This window comes from Garra rufa, chromosome 4 (genome assembly GCF_049309525.1).
Source record: "Garra rufa chromosome 4, GarRuf1.0, whole genome shotgun sequence".
NCBI classification, from domain to species: Eukaryota; Metazoa; Chordata; class Actinopteri; order Cypriniformes; family Cyprinidae; genus Garra; species Garra rufa.
Window position 1 is genome coordinate 28,125,443 of NC_133364.1, and position 26,082 is coordinate 28,151,524.

The 26,082-nt window shown below is 36.4% G+C and overlaps 1 protein-coding gene across 1 annotated transcript in view; it reads right to left on the minus strand.

Moving 5' to 3' along the window:
* Window positions 1-26,082, minus strand: part of tbc1d22a (TBC1 domain family, member 22a) — a 178,075-nt gene that overhangs the window by 79,468 nt on the left and 72,525 nt on the right. The window contains exon 9 of the mRNA XM_073837817.1: window positions 15,342-15,448. Coding sequence (XP_073693918.1) covers window positions 15,342-15,448 — 107 coding nt within the window. The remainder of the gene's footprint in view (window positions 1-15,341; window positions 15,449-26,082) is intronic.

Genomic DNA, 26,082 nt, shown 5'->3' on the forward strand with positions numbered 1-26,082 from the left:
GTAAATCTGAGGAGATGAATTCCTGCCCTTTGATAAGAACTTGTGGAAAGATCTGCTTGATGCAAACAACAAGCCTGCTGAAAGGATTGGCGCTGTGATGACGACCCATGATAACCAGAGCACATAATAACAGCTCAGCTTTGTGTTATTCATGGAGAGGAGAGGGCTTTTACACTTTCTCTGTGGCTGCTGATGCCTTTCCATTAGTCTAAGCAGTCCTCTTTTCCTGCCTCAATCGCTTCTGCTCTTCCAGGCGAAGCTGGATCAGAAATAACCCACCAATGCAGAATTTGAACATCCAGGATCATAAGCTTATCTTCTGAACCTTTCAACGTCTGCATTCACTGCTTCCCTAGTTTACTCTTTAAAATCGACAATAGTCTTTTTTTCTTTGTCAGTCATAGCGGCTTCAGAAGAATAGTTCACTCAAGTGAAAAAATGAAAATTCCGCAATTGTTTACTTCACTTTTGTGTTGTCACAAACCAATGTTTCCATCCCCTGTGGGATACAGAAGGGCAATTTGAAGATTACTCACCATAACTGTCAAACTCCAAAATACATAAAAACTACACCATATAAGCAGACTATAGGTCTAATGTGCTATATTCAAAGTATTCTGAAGACATACAATTACTCTAAAGATCTCATCTTACATTCTCCATTAAACACATTTGAATTGGTGCAAGACATTTTCAGTTGCAAGACACTCGAACCAAATCCAGTGCAGTGCATCAAGCTGAATAGAATGTAGATAAGATTTAAGAGCTTTTGCAGATGGAATGATTGGTGAATGATTGACAGAATTATCATGTTTGGTTGCTTAACATCTGTCTCTTCAATTCATTTGATGGCGTAGCCTTTACATTATCTTGATAGACAAGAAAATACACTTGATGTGGTGTATTTATCCAACGTGCATCATACTTATGTTTCTGTGGCCAGGGGCTGATGGATTTGTCTATTAAAGGTATGGTTCATGAGTTTAGTACTTTGCATGTGCACGCTTAGAAAAGAGTTAATGAGGGATGTTATGTGGCAGGAAGAAGATGAGCGACAGGCTGCACTATCAGACATCTGACTGAGGGGCTCAGTGAGCTGCGACGGAGGCATACGGCTGTCAGTAAAACAGGGACAGGAGAGAGCAGCAGCCAAGCAGAAAACTCAAGCTTTTCCTGCTGCCACTTCCTCAAGAGTGGCTGATTGAATATAATTGGCAGGGGGGCAGGAGGATAACACAGCCTCCTAAAACAAAAGAGCGGCCCCTGCTGCAGCCCTTGTGCAAGACCGATACACACGTGCATCTTTTGCACACGGTCGCCGTATCTGCTCCGAGTCATATTATCCCTCATGCGCCGAGCCAAAATATGAGACAATAGCCCCCTCTTGCTTAAACAACAGTTCAGAAAATAGCTTGACTGTGCACAGGGCCGTGTCGGCCCAGGGGGAAACAAATAAAATTACACACTGGTCCAGTACTGTGTACTTCACAGAGAGAGAAAAAGAGTGTGAAAAAGAAAAAAACAGATTGCGGCGACAAGTCTGAGTGTCTCAAGAGCGCTGCTGAGATGGTATTGGTATCTGTCTGGCTGCTATGTTGTAGTATCACTGGTCTCAGCATGCAAGAGTGAAGGACATCTCAAACCCTTTGCTCTGAGAGGTGCCCATCTGATAAGGATGAAAGTGGACTACTTCATCTGTATTCTCCGACAACCCCTAGGGTCCGCCGGAAAATTCACAAAAAAACCACAGGACGCATTTCCGGCAAGAGGTCTGACATCCAGCGTAGACACTTCAAAGATCATGTGTTGAAGGCTGGAACTTGACTTGGCATAAGCATCAAAGATCAAGCATTAATCAATGCTAACTGTGTAAGAGATGGAAGAATAGGCTGGCAGGCAACTGTCTGAGCATGTGTCGATGCAATCTGCAGCTCTGCACTTCCAGTCAATAAACTGTTCCGACGAAGCGGGGGACCAATTGGCCAAATCAAATTGTTAAGGCCTCAGGCCCCATTTGCTTTAGTGTGTGCCACCATTGCATGCAAATATTTATCTGATTATCAGAAAATCGTAAGCTCCGCTGGCAATTAATTTGTCCTGGCTGTTTAAGCACGATCTAGGATGGGGGGAAAAACAGATGAGCGAGATAATAAAATGGATAGATTACCTACAGGCCCGATCTCTGGGAAATACAACAGGGACTGTTTACCTCTAGTCTTTGTTGGTTACGCAACTCACTGAACGCCATAGGTTTTAATACATTGAGGGGTCTCCTAATGGAAACTGGGACAAAATACAACAACATTTGCTTCTCTTTAGTAAATGAATGATTAACAATTCCCTTTCTCCCTTCTTTAACCAATTTCACACGTTCCGTTTCTGCATTTGACACCAACCCCCAAGAGCCGCAAGGTGCAAAATGGTCGCAAATGGTTCCATTTCTTTTTTTCTTTTAAGTTGGCATACAGAGAGAGGAAAAAAAGGAGAGAGAGGAAGCCAGAGAGGGAAAAAATAGGCTAAATAAGCAAGAGGTTCATTAATATCACTGAAGGTGCATTATACTGACAAAGGGCCTCGTGAGGCACCTATTTATTTAGGAAATTAATAAAAGCGAGCATTTGCCCCAGTGTAAATGCCACTTTCTGTCCACAGCAGCAGTTCTGAGTACGCCCCATTCCCCCTCCGCTGTTCCTCTGACCTTGGTTCTAATTGCACGGCAGATCCCCGGGAGAACATGTTCCCCCTAATGGTTTATAAACAATTTTAAAGGGGCTCCACTACTCTACAACCTTAATTAGTGTATGGTCCTCTGGCTCACACCCCTAAACCCCCTCCTATCCCACGGCTGACAGAGGAACCAGTAGGGGGTCTAATAGTGGTGTATTAACCTTACTGAGTGGGACAATTTACGGACTACTGCACTTGTTTAACTTCTCAAGAGGCAAACTATGTACACAGTATATGTATTTACCGAACTGTTTTGTCAAAAATAGTAACATTTACAAACTATATAACATTATAAAGGTATATCATAAGTGACCCTGGACCACAAAACCAGTCATAAGGGTCAATTTGTTTGAAATGGAGATATGTACATCATACGAAAGCTGAATAAATAAGGCCTTTTGTTAGGGTAGGACAATATTCGGCCAAGATAAAATCTGGAATCTTGCCAAAAAAAATAAATAAATAATAATAATAAAAAAACAAAATATTGAGAAAATCACCTTTAAAGTTGTCCAAATGAAGTTCTTAGCAATGCATATTACTAATCAAAAATAAGTTTTGATATATTTATGGTACACAATTTACAAAATACGATCTTTACTTTATTTCCTAATGATTTTTGGCATAAAAGAAAAATCCATAATTTTGACCAATACAATGTATTTTTGGCTATTGCTACAAATATAGCCGTGCTACTTCAGACATACCTAAGTTTTGTGGTCCAGGGTTACATATTTAATATTGATCAGATAATGAGAATCATTGTTTTATTACAGAAATGTTCTGCCGATAGTAGAATACGTGTTTGTATCAGAAGAACAAATCAATCATGCAAAATAAAAGCTCTTAAATATGCAACATCAAGTATTCAGTAAATCATGTGGATTAGAACTTGTCCTAACATTGTTTACAGCCCTTACATTCACTTGTTTTCAAATGTGATTAGCTTTTACGAATAATTTGGCCAAAAAAATTGCACATAAGATCATTTTTAAAGAGTGTTTTTTTTTTTTATAGAAGCACATTCAACAAGAGATTAGTGGCAGATGCTTGAGGCTCACATGGGGCAAAAGTGTGAAATGTTTGCAGGTTGGAGACAAAGAAACGTAAATGGAGCAGTTTGCAGCATATCACACACCTAAAACAACAGAGTGAAAGGGTGTCCTCTGTGAGTCTACTTGCAATACTTTTCAACAAGACTAGTATTAAGACAAAGTAATAAGAAAAAAAGTTTGAACATGTCATTTTCAGTTGCAGTGCACAATGGTGACCACTTTGCTTATACTTCTATATTGGGATTAGATCCACAAATGCTTGCTATCCCATATATTTAACCACTAGGCCACACCAACTGTTGTACATGCAACGATTTTTGCAATTAAAACTATTTTCATAGCTCTCTAACTCAGCATGTTAGATAAGTGTATACAAGACTAAAAAGATAAACCACCTGGGCTTAACAGATGGCTGATATGAGGCAGTTTTGATCTGAAGTTTTATTCTGGTGAGCATGCTTTTTATATGTGTGAGCAGTATTATAAAAAACAGAAACAGCTGGAAGCCCTTGGGTTTTAAGATAGGTGGACGAACAGTGTGGTGCATGAAGCCCAGCAAAGAGAAGCACTGATCAGAGAAAAAAGGAAGGGCAAATACGAGTGAGGCATACAGCAGCACCAACTGTGAAACAGATCACAGCGGAGCTGTATGCATGAGCTCAATAATCTGCCTCAACATCACACTCTCAAGCCTGTAGATATAAACACATCTATCTGCCCCTCTCAAGCATTTTCTGTGGGTTCCGTAACCTCTTATCCGGCTTATGCCTCTTATTTGGCTCATCTCCATCATGCAATGGGATTTTCCAGAAATATATACATTCTTGTCACCAACCCACTACACATGAAGCGAATCCATCCATCTATCTATCTATCTATCTATCTATCTATCTATCTATCTATCTATCTATCTATCTATCTATCTATCTATCTATCTATCTATCTATCTATCTATCTATCTATCTATCTATCTATCTATCTATCTATCTATCCACACACACACTGATCTTTATTTGAAGTTAACAACATTAGTAGCTGCTTTGGGCTTGACATATAGTGTATTAAGCAATAAAGCAATAAGCCATGAAAATCACACTCTGTGACCACGTTTGAATATAATTCCATATTAATGTGCCAAGATACTACAAACCAGTTAGGCTAATGAACTTTAAGTTCTGGCCCGTTGACTTGATTGACAAGCAGCAAAAAGTGCTGATATTCTGAATCGCTCTGCCTGCTCCACAAAAATCCTATTGCATTGTTCAGAATATATATATATAAATAAATAGTACCACCAAGTGGCCAAGCTCCATGATTTATTTCCCTGTGACCTCAGATTGCGCACTTAAGTGTTCTGAGTTTGTCGAAGATATCTCATTCCATTCAGGAGTTATAGACGTTTTATTAAAAGTGGTCCAGCCCCTTTAAAACATTTTCCCATCCCTTTGCAACAGTGAGCTAAAAGTTAAACATTTTTTTGATAATTAATGATATTCACTCTCTGGAGAATCTTTCTGCACTGGTTTAGTTCCGATCGGGTGAAAAGCCTAGGACTAGTTCGCAAAAGTAGGTTTTTCAAAAAATGCTAAATACCTGGAAATTTCACCAGGCTCACGAATCTGCGTTTTGTCCACCATGAGCCAAGAATTTCAATGACATATTTAGGAGACATAAGCGATTTTGTACTTTTGTTCACTGCAGTGCCCCTGTCAGGCCAATTGGGGTGAGCCTTGGTCATGTTGTAGGCGGTGTGATTACTACCATCTCTCCAAGTTTCAAGACTCTACGACTTACGGCTTCGTCAGCACGATTAGTTTTACATGGATCGCTGATCCGAGACCATTCTAACAATTACAACAGGGTTTCAGCGCTACGTGCTTGAACCCCTACATATTGAAATGTGGAATTGTAGTTTTGTATTACAGACACTCTCAGAAGAATATAAACAAAAGCTGTCTTTGGGGTCATACCGGTTTAAAAAGCACTAAAATGTGCCATTTAATTACTAATATGTGCACTAATACTTTTTTCCCCCAAGGTTACCACAGCTTTTGTGCCTATTTCTGAGAGTGTATCAAGTGTATATAAATTGTGCCTTTAATCACACAAACATGGGACCCAGACCAAGCAATCTGTCCAACAAGTTGTAGTCTGACATATGGCCTCCAGTGTCAAAGCACGGCTGTTGTGCCAGCATGCGTGTCAGCACAAAAACACAGCCAACCTGCACAAGATCCGCTATGTTCAAGGAGCATCTGGTAACAGTAAGCTGATCTTAAATTTGAGTTTCTGTATATAAAAGCATATGAGGGGCAGTATGACTGAGTGGTCACTGCGTCTTATAACAGCTGTCTCTCTGCCAGTGTTTTTCCCGTGAGTCCTGCTGTCATCTGTCATACACTGGCTTTAAAGCTGAAGTGTGCCATTTCTGCACCACCAGCGTCACCAAATGGAACTGCAAAAATAATGACTGCTTTCAAATAGGTTTCTTGAACACTCCTTATGTGCCACTGGTTAGGCAAAGTGCCAAACTCACACCATTGGTTGAGAGTCCTAAAACGTATGACTCAAAATAATTTGAAAACAGTTAGGGTATGTCAAAAAACTCCCATTTAATTTTCTCCTTCAAATTCAAAATGGTCCTACATCGCTGTTTTACCTTTTTTTTTTTTTTGTAGAGGGCATTTGACCCTCCTTTCGCGTTAACTTTGTAAACACTGGGTTGGTACTTCTGCAGCGATGAAGGACGATTTTGAAGTTGGAGGAGAAAATGAGATGGGAGTTTAACTAAATGTATTGACCCGGAGTTCACACAGAGCTAGACAAGATGAACATTTGAGGTTAAAAAGTATATAAATTGTACATTTTTTCTAGAAAATAACAGATCGTTTGGCTAGATAAGACCCATCTTCCTCGGCTGGGATCATTTAGAGCCCTTTGAAGCTGCATTTAAACTGCATTTTGTTCAAGTCCAGGTTCAAGGCACCATTTCAGTCCACTATGTGGAGAAAAATCCTGAAATGTTTGCCTCAAAAAAGCCATACAAGTCTTAATACTCCCTTTAATATTGGTAATGAACAAACTATCAAAGGACAACAAAATAAAAAGTTTACAAAGTAACTTCTCCTTTCCAAAAGCGGTTTCCTAGAGGTGGGTTTATCTTTCAAATTTCATTGGTGTAATGGTTTCCAAAACATCACTGCACCCAAAGCTCCACAGTCAGAAGGTCATGTGTCGACTATTAACCTCTACACAACACACTAAACACCTCAGCGTTCACCGTGAGAGGCGAGTAAATTACGTTCTTGCTGACAGGAAGTCTCAGATCTACTTCGTCTCAGACAGGCTTCGTCTCCTTCCCCACACCATGACTGACTGGAGTCCAAAGGTCTCCTCCTTCAGCTGCTGCTCAGTGTGTGTGTTTACACATCAGCTGTCCTCGTTAATTTCCTACACTAGGAGACGGTGCGTATTACGGTCTGCTGTTTTGTGTGGGATGGACTGTTGAGAGAGGCTACAGACTTTTAAAAATTGCTAGAGAGCCAGTGGCTTCTGAAGTTATTATTATTTGTGCAATAAAGAAATGGCATTCTTTTTTTAAAGAATACTTACATTGACAGTTAAAAATAAAATAAGTCAAAAGTCAACTTTTCACCATCTCTAACAGTGTAATTTGCTTAGTCTCATTAGATTTGTTAACCTAATAATACTCATTCATAGCTTTTAAATTCTTCTAAAAATTAAATGGAATCAGCAGTTAAAATGGTTTTGAAAAATTCTGATATAGTAGCAGCTAGTTTTAAAACAACATTAATGACCAGGGTAGCATCCAAAACTGTAAAATGACTGTAAAAATGACTTTTTGAACAACCTGTACAATGCTGTGCAACAACTGTAAAAGGCATTTTATGAAGGTAGAATAAAAAGGCAACAGAAACTTTTTGAAACACCAAGTCCTAATGTATAATGCATTATAAGTTATTCGCAATGTATGTTGTAATGCATTATATATTTTTCATAAATAACTTTAACCAAAGTTAAAATGCATTACACTATTTGAAGGTTTGTTTTAATGCATTATACTTTCTAAAGGTGTAACAATGAATATATTGAATACATTTATTCATGAGATCACACAATGCATTATAAGGTGCATTAAAAGGAATAATTAACGCATTTATAGTCAAACTATTTTTGTAATGCATTACACTGTAAAAAGTTTTCACCAGTTTCAACTTAAAAACTTCAGTTTAGCAGCTGCCTTAAAATTTTAAGTTAAACGAACTTAAGTCATTTCAACTCACAAGTTAAATCAACTAATTTTTATTGTAATAAGTTAAAATGACTTGTGGTTTTAAGCTGATTTAACTTAAAAAATTTTTAAGGCAGCTGCAGAACGTAGGTTTTTAAGTTGGATCTGGTGAAAACTTTTTATAGTGTATAAAGTGTTACCAAACTTTTCTGAAGACAGTCCGTTGTCTTTAGAGATATATACATGTAAAACTATACAACTAATAGCTTACTATAGCATAATATACAGTCAAACCGAAAATTATTCACACACCAGATATCATTTTTGATTTTCTTTTACTACACTGTAAGAAGTTTTCACCAGATTTAACTTAAAAACCTAAGTTCAACAGCTGCCTTAAGTTTTTAAGTTAAATCAGCTTAAAACTGCAAGTCATTTTAACTTATTAGAATAAAAATAAGTTGATTTAACTTGTGAGTTAAGTTGATTTAACTTAAAATTTTAAGGCAGCTGCTAAACTTAAGTTTTTAAGTTGAAACTGGTGAACGTTTTACAGTGTAGTGGGTGCAGGACACTATAGTTCATTTATGGTGAAAACTTTTTACAGTGTGACCATGTTTAGTTACACACCTTTCTATGAACGTTACCTGCCATTATCAAGATGAATTTGTTCTGACACAGTTTAACTTGTCATGTTTTATTAGCATTTTCTAAACTACAGCAAATAAACTGTGATAATGTGAGAAATGTTGAAGGTGTCTGATTAAATTTTTGGTTTGACTGTAAGTCATTTGCAATTATCAAGATTAATTTGTTCTGAAACAGTTTAACTTGTCATATTTTATTAGCATTTTCTATACTACAGCAAATAAACTGTGATAATGTGAGAAATGTTGAAGGTGTCTGAATAAATTTTGGTCTGACTCTATTTGTACTTAAATATGATAAAAAAATAAAAATAAATAAAAACACACACACACACACACATCAGATGTGCACAAATCACGTCTATTATTTTAATGTCAAAACAGTGACATTAAAATAACCCAAATAACCCAGTGACAATTCCACCCAAAAAAACAAATAAAATGACGAATCAACCCAAATAATATCCGTCAGATCCTTGCATTTCCTTGAAATCACTTTAAAATGACAATTTATATCAAAACAATTACAATTACAGCGAAACCAGAGTACAATAAATAATATATCAATAATATTTTGACCAATGATAAAGGTTCCTGGTTAAAATCAAAAACAATCTGTGGTTAAGTGAGGCTTAAAAACTCAGAAACAACACAGACTGAGCAAGTCTGATTCAAGTGGACAATTTAGTGAATCTTTTTGATCACATACATAATTTTCCTGACTCCCTGCAACTGGCAGCCTCATTTTTTCTAAATTACTGTCGCAAATTTAAGCTAATACGGTTAGGCCAATAAACGCTGTGATTTGCTTTTGAATGAGAGAATTGTTTTGAGAAGAAACGCAGGCTGCGGTGGTCCTTCAGGACGACCGTGTTGATATGCAATACGAGAGGAACAGAGACAAACTCCCACAGTCCTGAGGCAGAAGCTGCTTTGTGGTGTCCTGGCCTGAGGGTTGGACATCACAGATAATGGCTTCTGCAGTGAGCTGCCTGCTTTAACACCCATTTCTCATTTCCCCTCTTCAGGGCTGAGAATACAGATGGATTTGCTCCTAATGGATCCACACGTGTACACACAGCAACCAGCTCAGCTAGCAAGGGACAAACAACGCAGTTATTTTTCCAGGGGCTTAAGGTCTTCCTATTAATAAGTCATAACCCTTCAAGCAAGCATTTAGTTTGACTTTAAAGAGAACAGACTGCAGAGGAGGACAACTGCTGGCTCATAGCTGCATGATCACAAAAACCCTCCCAAATATGCACACTATCCTCTTTTCGACTTAAATGTATGTTTAAATATGAACTTTCTGCCGAAACAAACAAGCATTGTTTTTCATATCCTGTTCATGACTCATTATTTTTTAAAGAAATGTTGCTAGTTCAATGCAAGTTTAAAATAATTAAATATCCTCACCTAAATGTGTTTGAAAAACAATAAAACAAAAACACGTTTATGCACTTATTTTTTTGTTAAATAATTATCATTGTTTATATAATTGCAGTTTTTAATAATGTAATAATTTAATCTAATATACTTTATAATAATTTCAATGTCTTTAATGTGTTTGTTCTTTGCTCAGTTGGGTGTTTGTGACATACAACAAACATTTTTGTACATTATGTGTTTAAAAAAACAGCATTTCTTTGTGACAGATGAAAATGGGCTTAAATCTGGCAGTTTGTTATGTCACTAAACTAAAAATTTTAATTTAAAAATTCACAAATATTGGGTGTTACAGACAAACATGTGACCACACATGAAAAAGGTTGCATACATTTTGGAAGTGAAGCCAGAATACTAAAAATAGTAACACATTATGCTAAAGGGATAGACAATTCTGTCATTAATTATTCACCCTTATGTCGTTCCAAACCTGTAAGTTCATCTTTGGAACACAAATTAAGATCCAAGAGCTTTTTGACCCTGGATAGACAGCAACACAACTGACATGTTCAAGGCCTAAAAAGGTAGTAAGGACATTGATAAAATAGTCCATGTGACATCAGTGGTTCAACTGCAGATTTATGAAGCTACGAGAATACTTTTTGTGCACAAAGAACAAAAATAACAACTTCATTCAACCATTTCTTCTCTTTCGTGTCAGTCTTCGACCCGCATTCACGCATACATGTGGTGCTGCTAACGCAGGAGCCGGCGTTCTGACGAAGAACCAAGTCGTTATTTCTTATTCCACTTCTGCTCCAAACTTTAAAAATTTAGGAGCACAATCAAAATTTTAGGAGCACCTTCTAATCAATAATCAAAAAATCTGACCAAAAAGTAGCCTTCCCATTACGAGGTGATATTTGACTCCTTACAGTGAATTAAAGGGGAATATTGTGTTTACTTTTGTAATGGCATTTTTCTAAATTTGCAAAAAGCATTTCAAATTTTTAGCTTTTTAAAATGTCTAATTAAAACAACAGAATAAGAACAACTAGAATAAGAATAAGTTAGCAACAAAATTAATTTGTACGATAGAGGTGGCACAGAAGAACACAAAAGTGGCTTGTAGGTGTATTTGCATGTTTAATGAGGCTCAGAGGTGGCATGCGTGCAATCAAAATCATAAATTCATGTTGAGATTAATGTTTTAAATCAAAAATTTTAAATATAGAAATGTTAAATTATTTAAATAACTGAAAAGATACTTAAATGAAACTAAAACTGCCAGTAGGTGGCGGCAAGGCACTGATTTAATTACTGAATCATTAATTCATTTGATTTGTTTAAACGGCTGATTCATTCAGGAATAAAGCAAGTGACTGTCTTTGTGAATGGGTAATTGAATCATTGACTTGCTAGATTTGTTTAAAAACCACGTTTATTCATAAAACAAAACACAGCTGTGTTTGAATGAAGATGGGCAGTAGCTCAGTTGTGACTCGTTTCAAGCTATTTTTGACGACGACATAGAGCAAAATCAGGCAATAGTGTTATAGTCAGACAATGCCAGTCACTTAATATTAACTTGTTGTTTATTTAACCGTTGTATTAAATCAATATCTCATTTACAAACTTAAAAATCATTCAAATATGTCACTCATCTTAGCACTCTCTCTACACTTTGTTTACGGAAGTATTGGTCAGATATGTCTGTGATACATTACTCGCCGTTGCAAAAACACGTAGAAACCATTGAAGCTTCCCTCAGCGGAAACACAAATATGCTGATTGAGTCAGTTGCCTCTGTGCTCTTAAATATTTTTTTCATAATCGCACACGATAGTTTTCAGTCGCAAATAACAGAGCCCTGCTTTAATGTGTCAGTTGTGTTGCATTCTATGCAGGGTCTAATGTGTGTTCTGAAGATGAGTGAAGGTCTTACAGCTTTGGAACCACATGAGGGTTTTCATTTTGGCCTGAACTAACCCATTATATACTAGTGCAATAAAATCACAAGTACTATTTAAATTGACTAAATTATAGGAATTACTGTAAAACCAAAATTTATCCATCTAGAATAATAGTCCCAACACTAAGAGTCGTAATTATACAACTTCACAGCTCAAGTAAGATATAATTGTGCACGGAAGAACACCTACTAGTCATACTTGCAAATGCATTACAGTGAAGACAATGTGTTTGTTTTATCTCTGGTTATCATCAGCATGCCAAAGAAACTGTTCACAAAGCTGTGTTTGTATTTAGCTTTGAATATTCTTTAACAAAGGTTGACGCACAAACAAAACCCCTTTTATACTTATTTCTGAATATACATCATAAAGTGTCATCTAAAATAATTATATATTACAATAGCAATGATATCACTCTCTATTGTCAAACACAGGAGGGAAATACAATACTTGTAATTAACAACTTTTTCTACCCTACGCTTCTAAACATAAGCGCTCTCCGAACACAATTACGCACGGCTGAGACTATAAAATCACGCTAAAACTGCACTCCGAGTTAACAACCACTCTAAAACACCGACACGCACACGCAGAGAGCACGGGCTGCCGACGCTAACAACTTGCGAGGAAGTGTTCAGAGCTATCAGCTGCCGTGGTGTGAAGGTGTAAGGAAAACAAAGGGTGGAGAAAAATCATTAGCACCTAAGAGAATCTGCTTTGTACACACAAATTACCGCAGTAATTAGAGACAAAATACCACAAAAGCTTTGGAGGGCCTGGAGAGCATTTCAATCTAATACCAGTGAGGAGGGTTGATTCGCTGCATACAAATGCTCTTTATGTGTGAAGAGACAATCGTCTAAAGCCAGTGCGTGAGACTACATTTCTGTCTATACGCACTTCAAACACGTTGCTGTAATTGGGTTTTTCTTCAATTGTGGGCACTTTGGTGTCTCAAGGGTTGAATTTTATTTTTATTTAATCATTTTTTAACCTCTTTTGTTATATGGAGGTCATATTACAACTGTCTTCATTTTTTTTCTTTTTACCTTCATTAGACTTTTTTTTTTTGCGCTTCCTTTTCCAGACTACGACCTTCAAATTTTCAAATGTCAAAATTTCCGGGTCTTTCAGATCTCCACTCGGAACTGCTTCTTCGCCCCATGAGGTGAGACAGATCGAGGTGCTGTGATTATCGGAGATTCCATTGTTCTGTATGTTCACGATATCTCAGCTAAAGATGCACACTCACTGCTTCCTGATGCTTCTTGTTTTCGCAGTGTGGGTACCCACAATCTTGAATGCTGATGAGAGCAGGGATTTTTTTCCCATATCTGATATACCTATATTTTCAACTCATTTATGGTTCATTTTTTTTAAGTGCATTGGGGCTTTAAGGTAGCATCCTAACTGTAAAGGTCACTCAAGTGACGGATTTGAAACACTCTACAAAGGCAGCAGTATACAAACTAAACAAAGTAAAGTAAACAATGCAATACGCATTAATGTACATAACACACATTTTGGGTAAAACTGGCTTTTTTATGTTATTAGCACTTCTCATGAATATTTTAGGGCCCTATGAAATCCATTTTGTCTTTCCTCAAATTATTTTTTTTTCTCCATTTAAATTTTTCTAGACTGTTTTAATGGTTAAATGAATAAATATTAAAAACATGTCTAATTAATTTTAATCATGAAATGTACCCTTTTAAATTATTATTTTAACAGCAAATTAACAAGGCCCCTTTTTTTCCAAAAAAAATCATTTTTTTACAATTTTTTTTCACCAAATTCTATGTTTTCCATTAACATTCCATTGTAATGGTTTCATTAAATTTTAATATTCAAAATCATCTCTAATTAACCCTCTAAAAATACTGTGTTGTGTATATACAGTTGTCTAGTAAATAATCTGGGGGGGGGGATATTGTAAATATTCCTTAAAAAATAATGTTTAAATAATAATTTTATTATTATTAGTAGTAGTAGTAGTAGTATTGTCATTACATTAAGTAATATATTTCTGTCAGTTTCTTCAAGTTGAACTGAACATTAATTTTGAAGGGATGCTGTGAAGAACTTTAAGTTTCTGTTTGTATATAATATGATGATAGTTTTTATCAAATTAAACGGTGAAACGTTCATAAAGTGACTCTCAGAGCAGTTCTGACCCTCTTTTAATTCATTCATCCAAAATTTGGCAAATTCACTGACATTCCATGTTACACAGTAAATTCCATTCTTATGAGTGGATTCCACAATTTCATCTGTGTTTTCCACAATGCAGAAATCATAGGGATCTAATGTATATTTATGCACAATAAATAATTCTGAAACAATGGATTTTTCGTACACTAAGCTCATTGCATAGTGCATTTTGGGACTGGCTTACAATGCATTTTGGGACTGGCTTCTTCACCAACGTTCAAGTTGAGAGCCTATCAATGATGGCTTAAAATGCTGCCTACAGACACAGGTCACTAAGATTTGAAACACAAATTCGAATCAAATTCTAGAATTTCCTTTGGCAAAAAAGCCATAAAATATCTTTCAAAAAGTTCAAATGTTCAAGAATGTGGATATTGCATTTGCTAAACGGTTTGGATAACAAGGGCAAAAACAACTAATTTTCCTCTTCTCCTACTGCTGGACACTGTTAGCAGACAAAACAAATTAACCAGTTAAGTGAGAAATGTGTTGTAAGTGAGTTTAATTTCTAAGTTCACCAATGGGCCAAAAGTGCCCATAGTTGCAGAAACACCCAATTACAGAGTCTTTTATCAACAAGGAGGAAAAAAGTGACAGACCAGGCCGCACGGGAATCTTTTGCTGTCTTCCGAGGGAGAGCACTGTGGAAATATGGGGATGAGGACTGCAACCACCTAGCTTTATACCGTAACGTGTGTCCCCGTCTCTGCTGCGTAAACAGCACGGGTGTTTTATGGCCTTAAATCAATTAGAGACGAGGCAGGCAAGACAAAGTGAATGTGGGGCGGGGGGTCGCTTTGCTTTCCCATGACAATTCGAGCACCGCCGGGCCCTTTGGATAAGGAGGTTACGTCCTGCCTGTGGTGCAGAGTGAGAATATTCATCATGGATTTTATTCCTGGACAGGCCGAGCGAGGAAAGGCATGGAGAGGAAACGGGACGGGGCACCTACACGCAGGGGAATCTCGCCGCGACACATTCGTCTCTTTCCCAGCGGTGCTCTACTCTCTCTCACACACACACACACACACACACACACACAGAGTGAATGTATCAGGCCCGCACGCTGGCAGATAGGGAATCAATTTACCTGAATCCCGTCCAGGAGCTTGCTCATGCACCAGAAGCTGTCAGCCTCGATGTTCCGCAACACCTCTTCCTGCAAGCTGGAAACATTGAAATTTTCCACCTCTTCCTCTGCAAAGAGCCAAAAGACAAAAGAAAATAAGAAAGAGACAGAGAAGAAGAATAAGAGTGAAAGACAAAGAGAAAAAATGGAGGAAGAGACAGTAAAATAGACAAGAGTATAGAAAGATTCACTCTACATATGGAAATCTTCAATGAAAGTGAGGTTAGAATTCTGCCAGTTTTGGGGGCATATATACAGAATGCATTCTTACGTTCAAAAAAAACATTTTTAAAGAGCTTAAAACAAACACACTGCAGTTTCTGGGAGTTGTCACACAGAAATGTCATAAGATGCAGAAAAAAAAAAACAAGACAATTTTTTTTGCATTTACTGGACATATGGACATATTTTAAACAGTCAATACATTTGTAAAAAGTAAATAAAACAGTAAACAAATAAATAAATTAAAAGTGAAAAGAAATTTGAACACTAACTGTATAGAACATAAATAAATAAATAAATAAATAAATAAATAAATAAATAAATAAATAATACCAAATCATGAAAGGTAAGAGCTTTATAAACATGTTTAACTAGTATAAAAAAATCATTTAGTGGTAACACTTTACAATAAGGTGTCATTTGTTAACATTAGTTAATGTATTAACTAACATGAACAAACAATGAACAATACATTTATCACACAGAAAAAATCTTGACCAGGGGCACATCAGGTAATCTCAGGCAAAACTATGTGTGCTCCAGAGAGGGAACGAAATATCAAAAACGAAAAGTGGATCCCATTGCAAAAAAAAAAAAAAAACACATCCAGGCACTCACATAGTAAGCAAAGTAAAAATCCTTTATTCTAAGACAGGGCTACATAATAAAAAGACACCAACATGTATCAGCCTAAACAGGCCTTTGTCAGGGTGTTAGGTCTAACACTTTTGAAAGTGGGATCCACTTTAGATTTTTGACATATATTACACTATTAATCTTTGTTAATGTTAGTTAATAAAAATAGTTGTTCATTGTTGTTCATGTTAGTTCGACGTTAGTCTTAGCCTCAGACGTCACGCCCACGTAACATTGGCTAAACGTCTGATGCATATGGTACACTTAACTGGAAACACTTCAGGAATGTCGAAGTCGTCATCTGATTAGTTGAATTTGATCGGATTTCCGGGAGACGCGAGTGTCGCGTTTATTTTCGGTCCGCCGGGAAACAAAGTGCAGACTGATTTACTCGGCGTTTTGCTAAAATGTGCTTATGCAGACGCCATTGTTGTTATACACATTTGCGACGTTCGCAAACAAATTACTGACTTACTGCTTGTTCTCCTCCTTTTATTTAACTTTCAGTGCTGGTTATTTCAATGATTGACTTGTTGCACGCCAGTCTGTTGTTGTGGGGGCATTTCCACGCACCGAAACGTGATGATGAACGAAACGAACTGTGATTGGTTGTTTGATATGTCGGTCAAACGGCCCTAAAACGGGCCTTGGCCAATGAAAGCTGCCATGAATTCCAGACCTTCAGCCATCAGTCTGAAGGTCTGGCTACGCGAGACTAGCTCAACGTTAACAAACACAACGTGTGATTTTAAAAATGCATTACTAAATGCTGAAATGAACATTAAGATGAATAAATGCAGTAGAAGTATTGCTCATTCTTAGTTCATGTTTACTAATCTAGTTAACTAATGTTAACTAATGAACCTTATTGTAAAGTGTTATCCATTTAGTTAAACAATTTCATATAGCATATTCTGGCACATTTTCATTTGCTATTTTTGATTTGGTTACAAATGTTTTTTGGACCTCAATTTACAAGCCTCTCGTCTCATGATTTTCATTACAGTACAGAACAATTCTATGTAAGAACATTTTAAAGATCAATTCACACAGACATGCTGTAGATGCTGAAAATAATAATACTACTGATAATGAAAATAATAATTTGTGCATGCCCCATTTTGCACTGACAATTGACCGTTTACAAAAAAAAAAAAAACACCCTCCTAGTAACTGTTGTTATGGTCGACAAACAATGCCACTCTCACACTACACATCATGTTATAACGCAGTGAAAAATACAACGCGCAAAAACTGACAACGCGCCGACAGACAAGACAGAGCAGGACCATTTCTGGTATGAAACAAGGTCTCAGCTTTAAAATGTTGTCATTGTTTAAGAAATTCAAACAATAAATACTGCTTCGTGGCTTGGTGTCGTGACAGATCAGTGTATTGCCTTATTTGATCAATGACACGTGAACCAATTGTCTTTTTTAACTGACTTAAAACTAGGGATGTCAGTCGATTAAAAATTTGTATCGAATTAATTACATGTTTCGATTAAATTGCAAAACATTTTGACTGTACAAATACCCACAAAAGATTATTTAAAGCTATTTTTGTGTTAAATGAGAAAGTACAAACGGCTGATTCATTTAGGAATGAAGTAAATAGCTCTCTTTATAAATGGGCTTTTGAATCATGTTTTGTTCAAAACGCGGATTCATTCAGAAACTACAGTCGTGGCCAAAAGTTTTAAGAATGACACAAATATTAGTTTTCACAAAGTTTGCTGCTAAACTGCTTTTAGATCTTTGTTTCAGTTGTTTCTGTGATGTACTGAAATATAATTACAAGCACTTCATATGTTTCAAAGCCTTTTATCAACAATTACATGACATTTATGCAAAGAGTCAGTATTTGCAGTGTTGGCCCTTTTTTTTTAGGACCTCTGCAATTCGACTGGGCATGCTCTCAATCAACTTCTAGGCCAAATCCTGACTGATAGCAACCCATTCTTTCATAATCACTTCTTGGAGTTTGTCAGAATTAGTGGGTTTTTGTTTGTCCACCCGCCTCATGAGGATTGAACACAAGTTCTCAGTGGGATTAAGATCTGGGGAGTTTCCAGGCCATGGACCCAAAATTTCAACGTTTTGGTCCCCGAGCCACTTAGTTATCACTTTTGCCTTATGGCACGGTGCTCCATCGTGCTGGAAAATGCATTGTTCTTCACCAAACTGTTGTTGGATTGTTGGAAGAAGTTGCTGTTGGAGGGTGTTTTGGTACCATTCTTTATTCCTGGCTGTGTTTTTGGGCAAAATTGTGAGTGAGCCCACTCCCTTGGATGAGAAGCAACCCCACACATGAATGGTCTCAGGATGCTTTACTGTTGGCATGACACAGGACCGATGGTAGCGCTTACCTTTTCTTCTCCGGACAAGCCTTTTTCCAGATGCCCCAAACAATCGGAAAGAGGCTGCATCGGAGAATATGACTTTGCCCCAGTCCTCAGCAGTCCATTCGCCATACTTTTTGCAGAAGATCAATCCGTCCCTGATGTTTTTTTTTTTTTTTTTGGAGAGAAGTGGCCATCTTCCAAAAGTCTTGGCCTCACTGTGCGTGCAGATGCGCTCACACCTGCCTGCTGCCATTCCTGAGCAAGCTCTGCACTGGTGGCACTCCGATCCCGCAGCTCAATCCTCTTTAGGAGACGATCCTGGCGCTTGCTGGACTTTCTTGGATGCCCTGAAGCCTTCTTAACCAGAATTGAACCTCTTTCCTTGAAGTTCTTGATGATCCTATAAATTGTTGATTTAGCTGCAATCTTAGTAGCCACAATATCCTTGCCTGTGAAGCCATTTTTATGCAACACAATGATGGCTGCACGCGTTTCTTTGCAGGTCACCATGGTTAACAATGGAAGAACAATGATTTCAAGCATCACCCTCCTTTTAACATGTCAAGTCTGCCATTCTAACCCAATCAGCCTGACATAATGATCTCCAGCCTTGTGCTCGTCAACATTCTCACCTGAGTTAACAAGACGATTACTGAAATGATCTCAGCAGGTCCTTTAATGACAGCAATGAAATGCAGTGGAAAGATTTTTTCAGGATTAAGTTAATTTTCATGGCAAAGAAGGAAAATGGAATTCATCTGATAACTCTTCATAACATTCTGGAGTATATGCAAATTGCTATTATAAAAACTTAAGCAGCAACTTTTCCAATTTCCAATATTTATGTAATTCTCAAAAATTTTGGCCACAACTGTAAACACTGCTGTGTTGCACAGAGATGCGCAACAATTCTGCCATGGCTTCAAAGGTAACATGTTCTCTGCAAAATTGAGTAAAAACACATAATATTGTGTTTAAAATATAACAATATCAAATTATTTTTTTACTGAACTGTTGCATAAAAATCACATTTAAGCTTGTGATAGATTGGGACAAAATCAGCACTTATCAGTGTTATATTGCTCTTGCTGGCTGCCCGTGTGATATCGGCGTTATGATTGGTCAGATCGCCTGTCAATCAAGCTGTTTTGCGGAAGGTTCAATTACCAATTATATATACACATTTTACTGTTATTTCACTATGTCATTGTTGTTTTAGTACTGTAGATATGCTACTATAGTTTTTTATTAATATTTTGAATTAGTTTTTATTTTTTGTTAAAAAAAAGTGTAATACTTTGCTGTGAGTTTGTCATTTTAATTAGGTTTTATTTATTTTTACATTTTTTATGTCAAGTTTTTACAATATAATTTGTTTTACATTAAAAATTAGGCACATTGCTTATGTTTCTATTGTATTTTAGTACTTCAAGATAAACTTAAAATACGTTTGTTTTTTATTCATTTACTTACATGTTATGTCAGTTAACAATTAGTTTTAATTACAGTTTCAGTAAACAATAAAACTGGTACATTTAAATGAAATAAACCTTCCGTTTGAATTTGATAACTTGTTTGACAGCATGTTTGCACAGGTTATGACAATGTATAAAAACCGTAAACAGGTTATTATTTACCATATCAAACACACAAATCAGTTTCTCCTCTGAACATCAGAATCATTTTCCTGGTGCAAAGGGCAACGCAAGTGTAGAATTATTAAGTAACCGCTGTGAACGAGTCAAACCACAGCTCTGACAGGCAAGTCACAGGTTGAGCAGAGAAAGGGTATCACAGAACTACACACACACACACAGTGCTGCTCCGTCTCCTTGGCAACATGGGTCTAACCTTAAAGAGTACTGCGAGCTCTGGCTGACAGGACCAGTGGGCTGCTGGGAATATTTGCAGTGCTGCAGTTTAGCGAACGGCTGTCCAGCTTCCAGGCCGCCCACTGCATTAGTACAGTCTAAAACGCCACTGGTCGTCTACGCTCATCCTAGACGCTCATCACTGTCTGCTGTCTGACAGGTCACAGCGGAAAAGAAGCCAAGATGGAGTATGACTCCCGAGGTAGGGCAAGAAAGTGCAGAAGTCTGTAGAGTTTAGGTCTGAATGACCTCCAAATGGTGGACAAACTCATTGTGCTTTCACATAACAGCCTTCTGCTCAGGAATGAAAGTACTCACGAGGCTTTCAAAGTGTGTGTGTGTGTGTGTGTGTGTGTGTGTGTGTGTGTGTGTGTGTGTGTATGTGGGGGGGGGGTTGTAATAAGGCAGTGTTAATCTCTCCAGTTGTGAGAGTCCCTTAACAGAACTTTCACTCATCACAAAACAAGGACACGCAAAGAGGAGCAGATCAGAAGAGGAACGCATAAAACAAGCCAACAGCACCTCCTGTGGTCAGCAGAGTAATTGCAAATAAATGATTTGTTTGTGGCATTAGCAGCAGTCTGGTATACTGTAGCCCCACTTGGGTGACATTTAAAAATGCTTGAATGTCACTGCAGTAAATAATGTTAACCCTGTAAAGCCTGACAAATAAAATAATAGAAATATATTTTTGGAATAGAAATGTTTGTTGAACCTTTAGACCAACCTTATATAGATTTGTATAATGACAAATTGGCAATAAACATCAGTTGTAAATCTAAGTTACTTTGATCCAGTAAATGTTGATCTTAAAATGTTAACAACAATATAAAAGTTACTGTGTTTACCTTATAAAAAACTATTACACTTTTCATATGTCCCATGTCCTATAGGGGGACGCATTTATAATTATACTAAAAGGCCTTTTACTTGCAAAAAAAAAAGTATAAGCTATCAACCAGACAGCAGAAAGCATGTAAGCATGTTTATTTCAGATTAAATTCCGAAGTCGTAAAAATTCAATCGAAATTTATATATGATACAGTAAACTTCATAGGATTCAATTAACTATTAAATTTATTAAGGAGAAGTTCACTTCCAGAACAAAAATTTACAGAGGTTGTCTTCCAAGAGGTTCATGACTTTCTTTCTTCAGTCGATAAGAAATAATGTTTTTTGAGGAAAACATTTTAGGGTTTCTCTGAATATAGTGGACTTCTATGGTGCCGGTGAGTTTGAACTTCCAAAATGCAGTTTAAATGCAGCTTCAAAAGGTTCTAAAGGTGAGGAAGAAGCGTCTTATCTAGTGAAACGATTGGTTATTTTCTAAAACAATTGTCAATGTATATACTTTTTAACCTTAAATGCTCCTCTTGTCTAGCTTTGCGTAAACTCTGTGTATTCCGGTTCAATACAGTTAGGGTATGTCAAAAAACTCCCATGTCATTTTCTTCTCCAACTTCAAAATCGCCCTATATCGCTGCAGAAGTACTGACCAATTGTTTACAACGTCAACGTGCAAAGATGATCAAACTCCCTTTGCAAAAAAAAGGTAAAACAGCGATTTAGTGGACTACAATGTTACACGCGAGTTTGAACTTCCAAAATGCATTTTCAAAGCGCTCTAAACGATCCCAGCCGAGGACGAAGGGTCTTATCTAGCACACATTCATCTTATCATCTTGGCACGTTTACTTTGTAAACACTGGGTTGGTACTTCTGCAGAGATGTAGGACGATTTAAGTTGGAGAAGAAAATGAACCGGAATACACAGAGTTCACGCAGAGCTAGACAAGAGGAGCATTTGAGGTTAAAAAGTATATAAATTGACAATTTTCTTAGAAAATAACCAATTGTTTTACTAGATAAGACCCTTCTTCCTTGCCTGGGATCATCGCCCTTTGAAGCTATATTTAAACTGCATTTTGGAAGTTTAAACTCGAGGCGCAATAGAACTCCACTACATGGAGTTCCTCAAAAAAACACTTTTTTAATCAGCTGAAGAAAGAAAGACATGAACATCTTGGATAACAAGAGGGTGAGTAAATTATCTGGCGAATTTGTTCTGGAATTGAAGTACTCCTTTAAAAGAAATCTGCAAAAATAACTCAAAAAAAAAATCAAAGCAAGCAACACCTGGAAACAAATGATCCTAATGGCAATTACAATTATATTTTTATGTGCATCTATTTTTCTTTTCCAAAAAAAATTAAAAATAAATCATTCTTACAATACAGACTCTACATTACAACAACAGACACCCTTATACACACATATCCTCGGTTTATATTTATTTTCACAATTTCCAGGGGTGACTCAATGAAGTCTGACACTGTTAAATGAACTGAATAGCATGTATTATTGATGTGAAAATAAGAAGCTTCACAAACATGCATGCACGCATACATAAATTCAGAAAAACAGAAGGTGTGTGACTCCGTGACCACAGTTCCACCCTGTGAAGTCACCATCCCACCATCTGTCTGAAGGCATTGCAAAGGAAAGGAGCAGATGTCTGTAAACATACAGGCCAGAGTCGACAACATACCAACTGCACTGCCTGCTGCAAAAATTTATTTCCCAACGGTCTCTACTAACATATTGCCACTTTATGAATTGCAGGTTAAAACGCTGCTTTAATCAATTGAACACCTGTAAAACATTAAAAAAAAAAACGAATATTGTCAAATAATACCACAATTTTCAAACTATTTTACATCTTTGCTGTGATGGCAAAGCTACTCCAGTCATCAGTGTCACATTATTCTTCAGAAATCATTCTGATATGCTAAATTGGTAAACATTTATCATAATTAAAAATGTTAAAAAAAACAGGAGTACTGTTGTATAGTCATTTCTATTCTAATCTAACTGACCCCAAACTTTCAAACAGTAATATTTTCTGAAGTTGCAAAATTGATTTTATGGTTAAAGCATCTGCGAGTACTGATTGATAACTTTTGGGAAGAATTAATGAACTGATGATTACTATAGAAATGTGGATTTACAATCTCCTCTTCTCATATTATATAATCAATAGGTAATCACACTCTTTTTAATTCAGCGCATTTATTCAGGTTATGTTTTTAATGATTTATAACCATCACAGGTCTGAAGGTCTGACCTATGTCAGTAATAAAGTAATAGTGTTTACTGCGTTTTCTGCACAAAAATATGAACTTGTATTGTAATTTATTATTAACTGAATATTATATGATGGAATAAATACAAAACTATGGTTTCAGTTTGAGCTTTGTTCTTTCATTTAGTCCTGATCTTATGCTTTTTGACTCATGCTAGAAGCATGGAATATGTAAAGACCAACTATGCCTAGGGTCTTGAAGGTCAATAATGCTCCACATGACTCCACTAACACATCTCCATATTTTGTTCCAGTTGGCTGAGGCCCGAGTTCCAATGGGGTACTGACAAAACTCAGCCTTGAAGGGAAAAATACTGCCTACTGTTTGCTGTTACAGGCATTTTGAGGGGTTGTTTAGGGTTAAGAAACATGTGAACACACCAAAAGAACAGCCTCTAAAAGTATCAAACAGCCACCCAGTTGAGAAGAAACCATTTTGGGTGATATCTGCAACATATGCTTACAAATGGAGAACATAGTGTCTCAAACACAATCAATGTTTCTAATACCAAAGTGTACTTAGTCCTAACAGACTTGTTCTTATTACAGAGAGATACCAATCTCTGTGCCATAATGGTCAACTGGATCATATTTTCCTTGATAACCAATTACATTTAAGTCTTAATGTCACTTAATTTCTTCCAGAATCTGAATTTCTGTTTAAACCACTATCTTACCATCTCAATAGCAACCTGTGTGTATATTATTAATAATGTGTGTTAATTATCCCATTGCATAATATTATTTATTATCATATGATCATTCATTTTTATATTACTTATTCTCCTTATCTTATATGCTTTATATTGCTTTTTAATCTTATAATTGTTTAGTTTCAAGAGATATCTGTCTCCACGAGTTAGAGATAAGAAAATGTCTCCATTTCAAAGTCACAGGACGCAGTGAAGCAGTAATTTTTTTTATTGCTACTGTACTGTTATATAAACACTTGTTGAATATGATTATTTAATAAACCCTGTTCTTTTTCATCATCATTTCCTAACTTGCTCTTTGCTATTTCACAGCTTCCTTTGTCAAACGTTCAGGCTGATAGAAAACTTCTAGTTTACACAGTTTTGTTAAATGATCTTGAGTGTCAGAGAAGGCTTTATGTTAACTGATTTGTAGTTTTAGACAAAACTAGGCCGACTGGTTTTGTATACCAGACAAGATGGATGTCTCCTGAGAGTATCTGGTAAAGAAGCTGGTTTCAATATTCCTGGCATAGAGATCTGGTCTAACATTTTAGGCATAGTCGGCACAATCTAAGTTAACACTTTGTTTTAAGGTGTCCTTGCTATACAGTTTACATGAATTTACTATTAAAATAAAATATAATTATGCAAGTATTACATGCAAGTAAACCTAAACCAGAGACGCTCAAAAGTCTTTAACTTGGAGTCCGACTCAAGTCTGAAGTCTTTAACCTGGAGTCCGACTCAAGTCTGAAGTCTTCGTCACTGGAGTCTAAGTCAAGTCTTGAGTCTTTGGTTTTACGACTCAAGTCTCAAGTAATTTAATGGCAATATATTATCTATGATCTGCTTTTTTTTTTATGTAAGACGTTAAAATGTAAGGTTAATGTACACTGTAAAAAGTTTTCACCAGTTTCAACTTAAAAACTTAAGTTTAGCCTTAAAACTTTAAGTTAAATCAACTTAAGTCATTTCAACTCACAAGTTAAATCAACTAATTTTTTATTGTAATAAGTTAAAATGACTTGTAGTTTTAAGCTGATTTAACTTAAAATTTTAAGGCAGCTGCTGAACTTAGGTTTTTAAGTTGAATCTGGTGAAAACTTTTTACAGTGTACATCCAGCCTGTGTTGCGTATATGTTTTAACCCATTACCATGTTAAAAACAGTTTTCTGCAATCAAATTCTATAATAAGAGTCCTATCTACCATGACACAATATGTGATACAGATATTACAAAACCTCTATATTTTCTTCCAAGCAGAGGTCAGGACAAAAAAATAAAAATTAAAAAATTAAATAAATAAAAATAAAAAATACATTTTTACATATATTGTATTGTTACATTTAGATGCATGTGAGGCCATGTAACAAAAAAAAATACTGTTTCTGATCAGGATTTTCCTTCTCAAATCTATAGTTTAATATTTTACTTAAAAAGCATCATCTACTAAAAATATCTACTATAATCAAAACATTCTCATCTTGAGCAGAAAAGAAAGATAACCAGCAGTTTCAAAGTTTAAGTTCTATCCTAGTCGTCTAACAACAGTTTTCCCAATTTAAATGACATGATTTTTTTTAATGTTCTTAGCCTACAGATTAATAATGCTAAATGTAGATTTTAGAAACATCTTGTCACGCCTAGTTTGAACAGTCAGAGTCATAGGTTATTGACAGCTAAATAGATACTAAGAAAAATAACTAGATTTGCAGCATTGTTTTTTTTCTGCTGTGTTTTAGTGAAAGTATGTAATTTTGCTGCTCACCGTGTTTCTGTTGTTATTAAAAT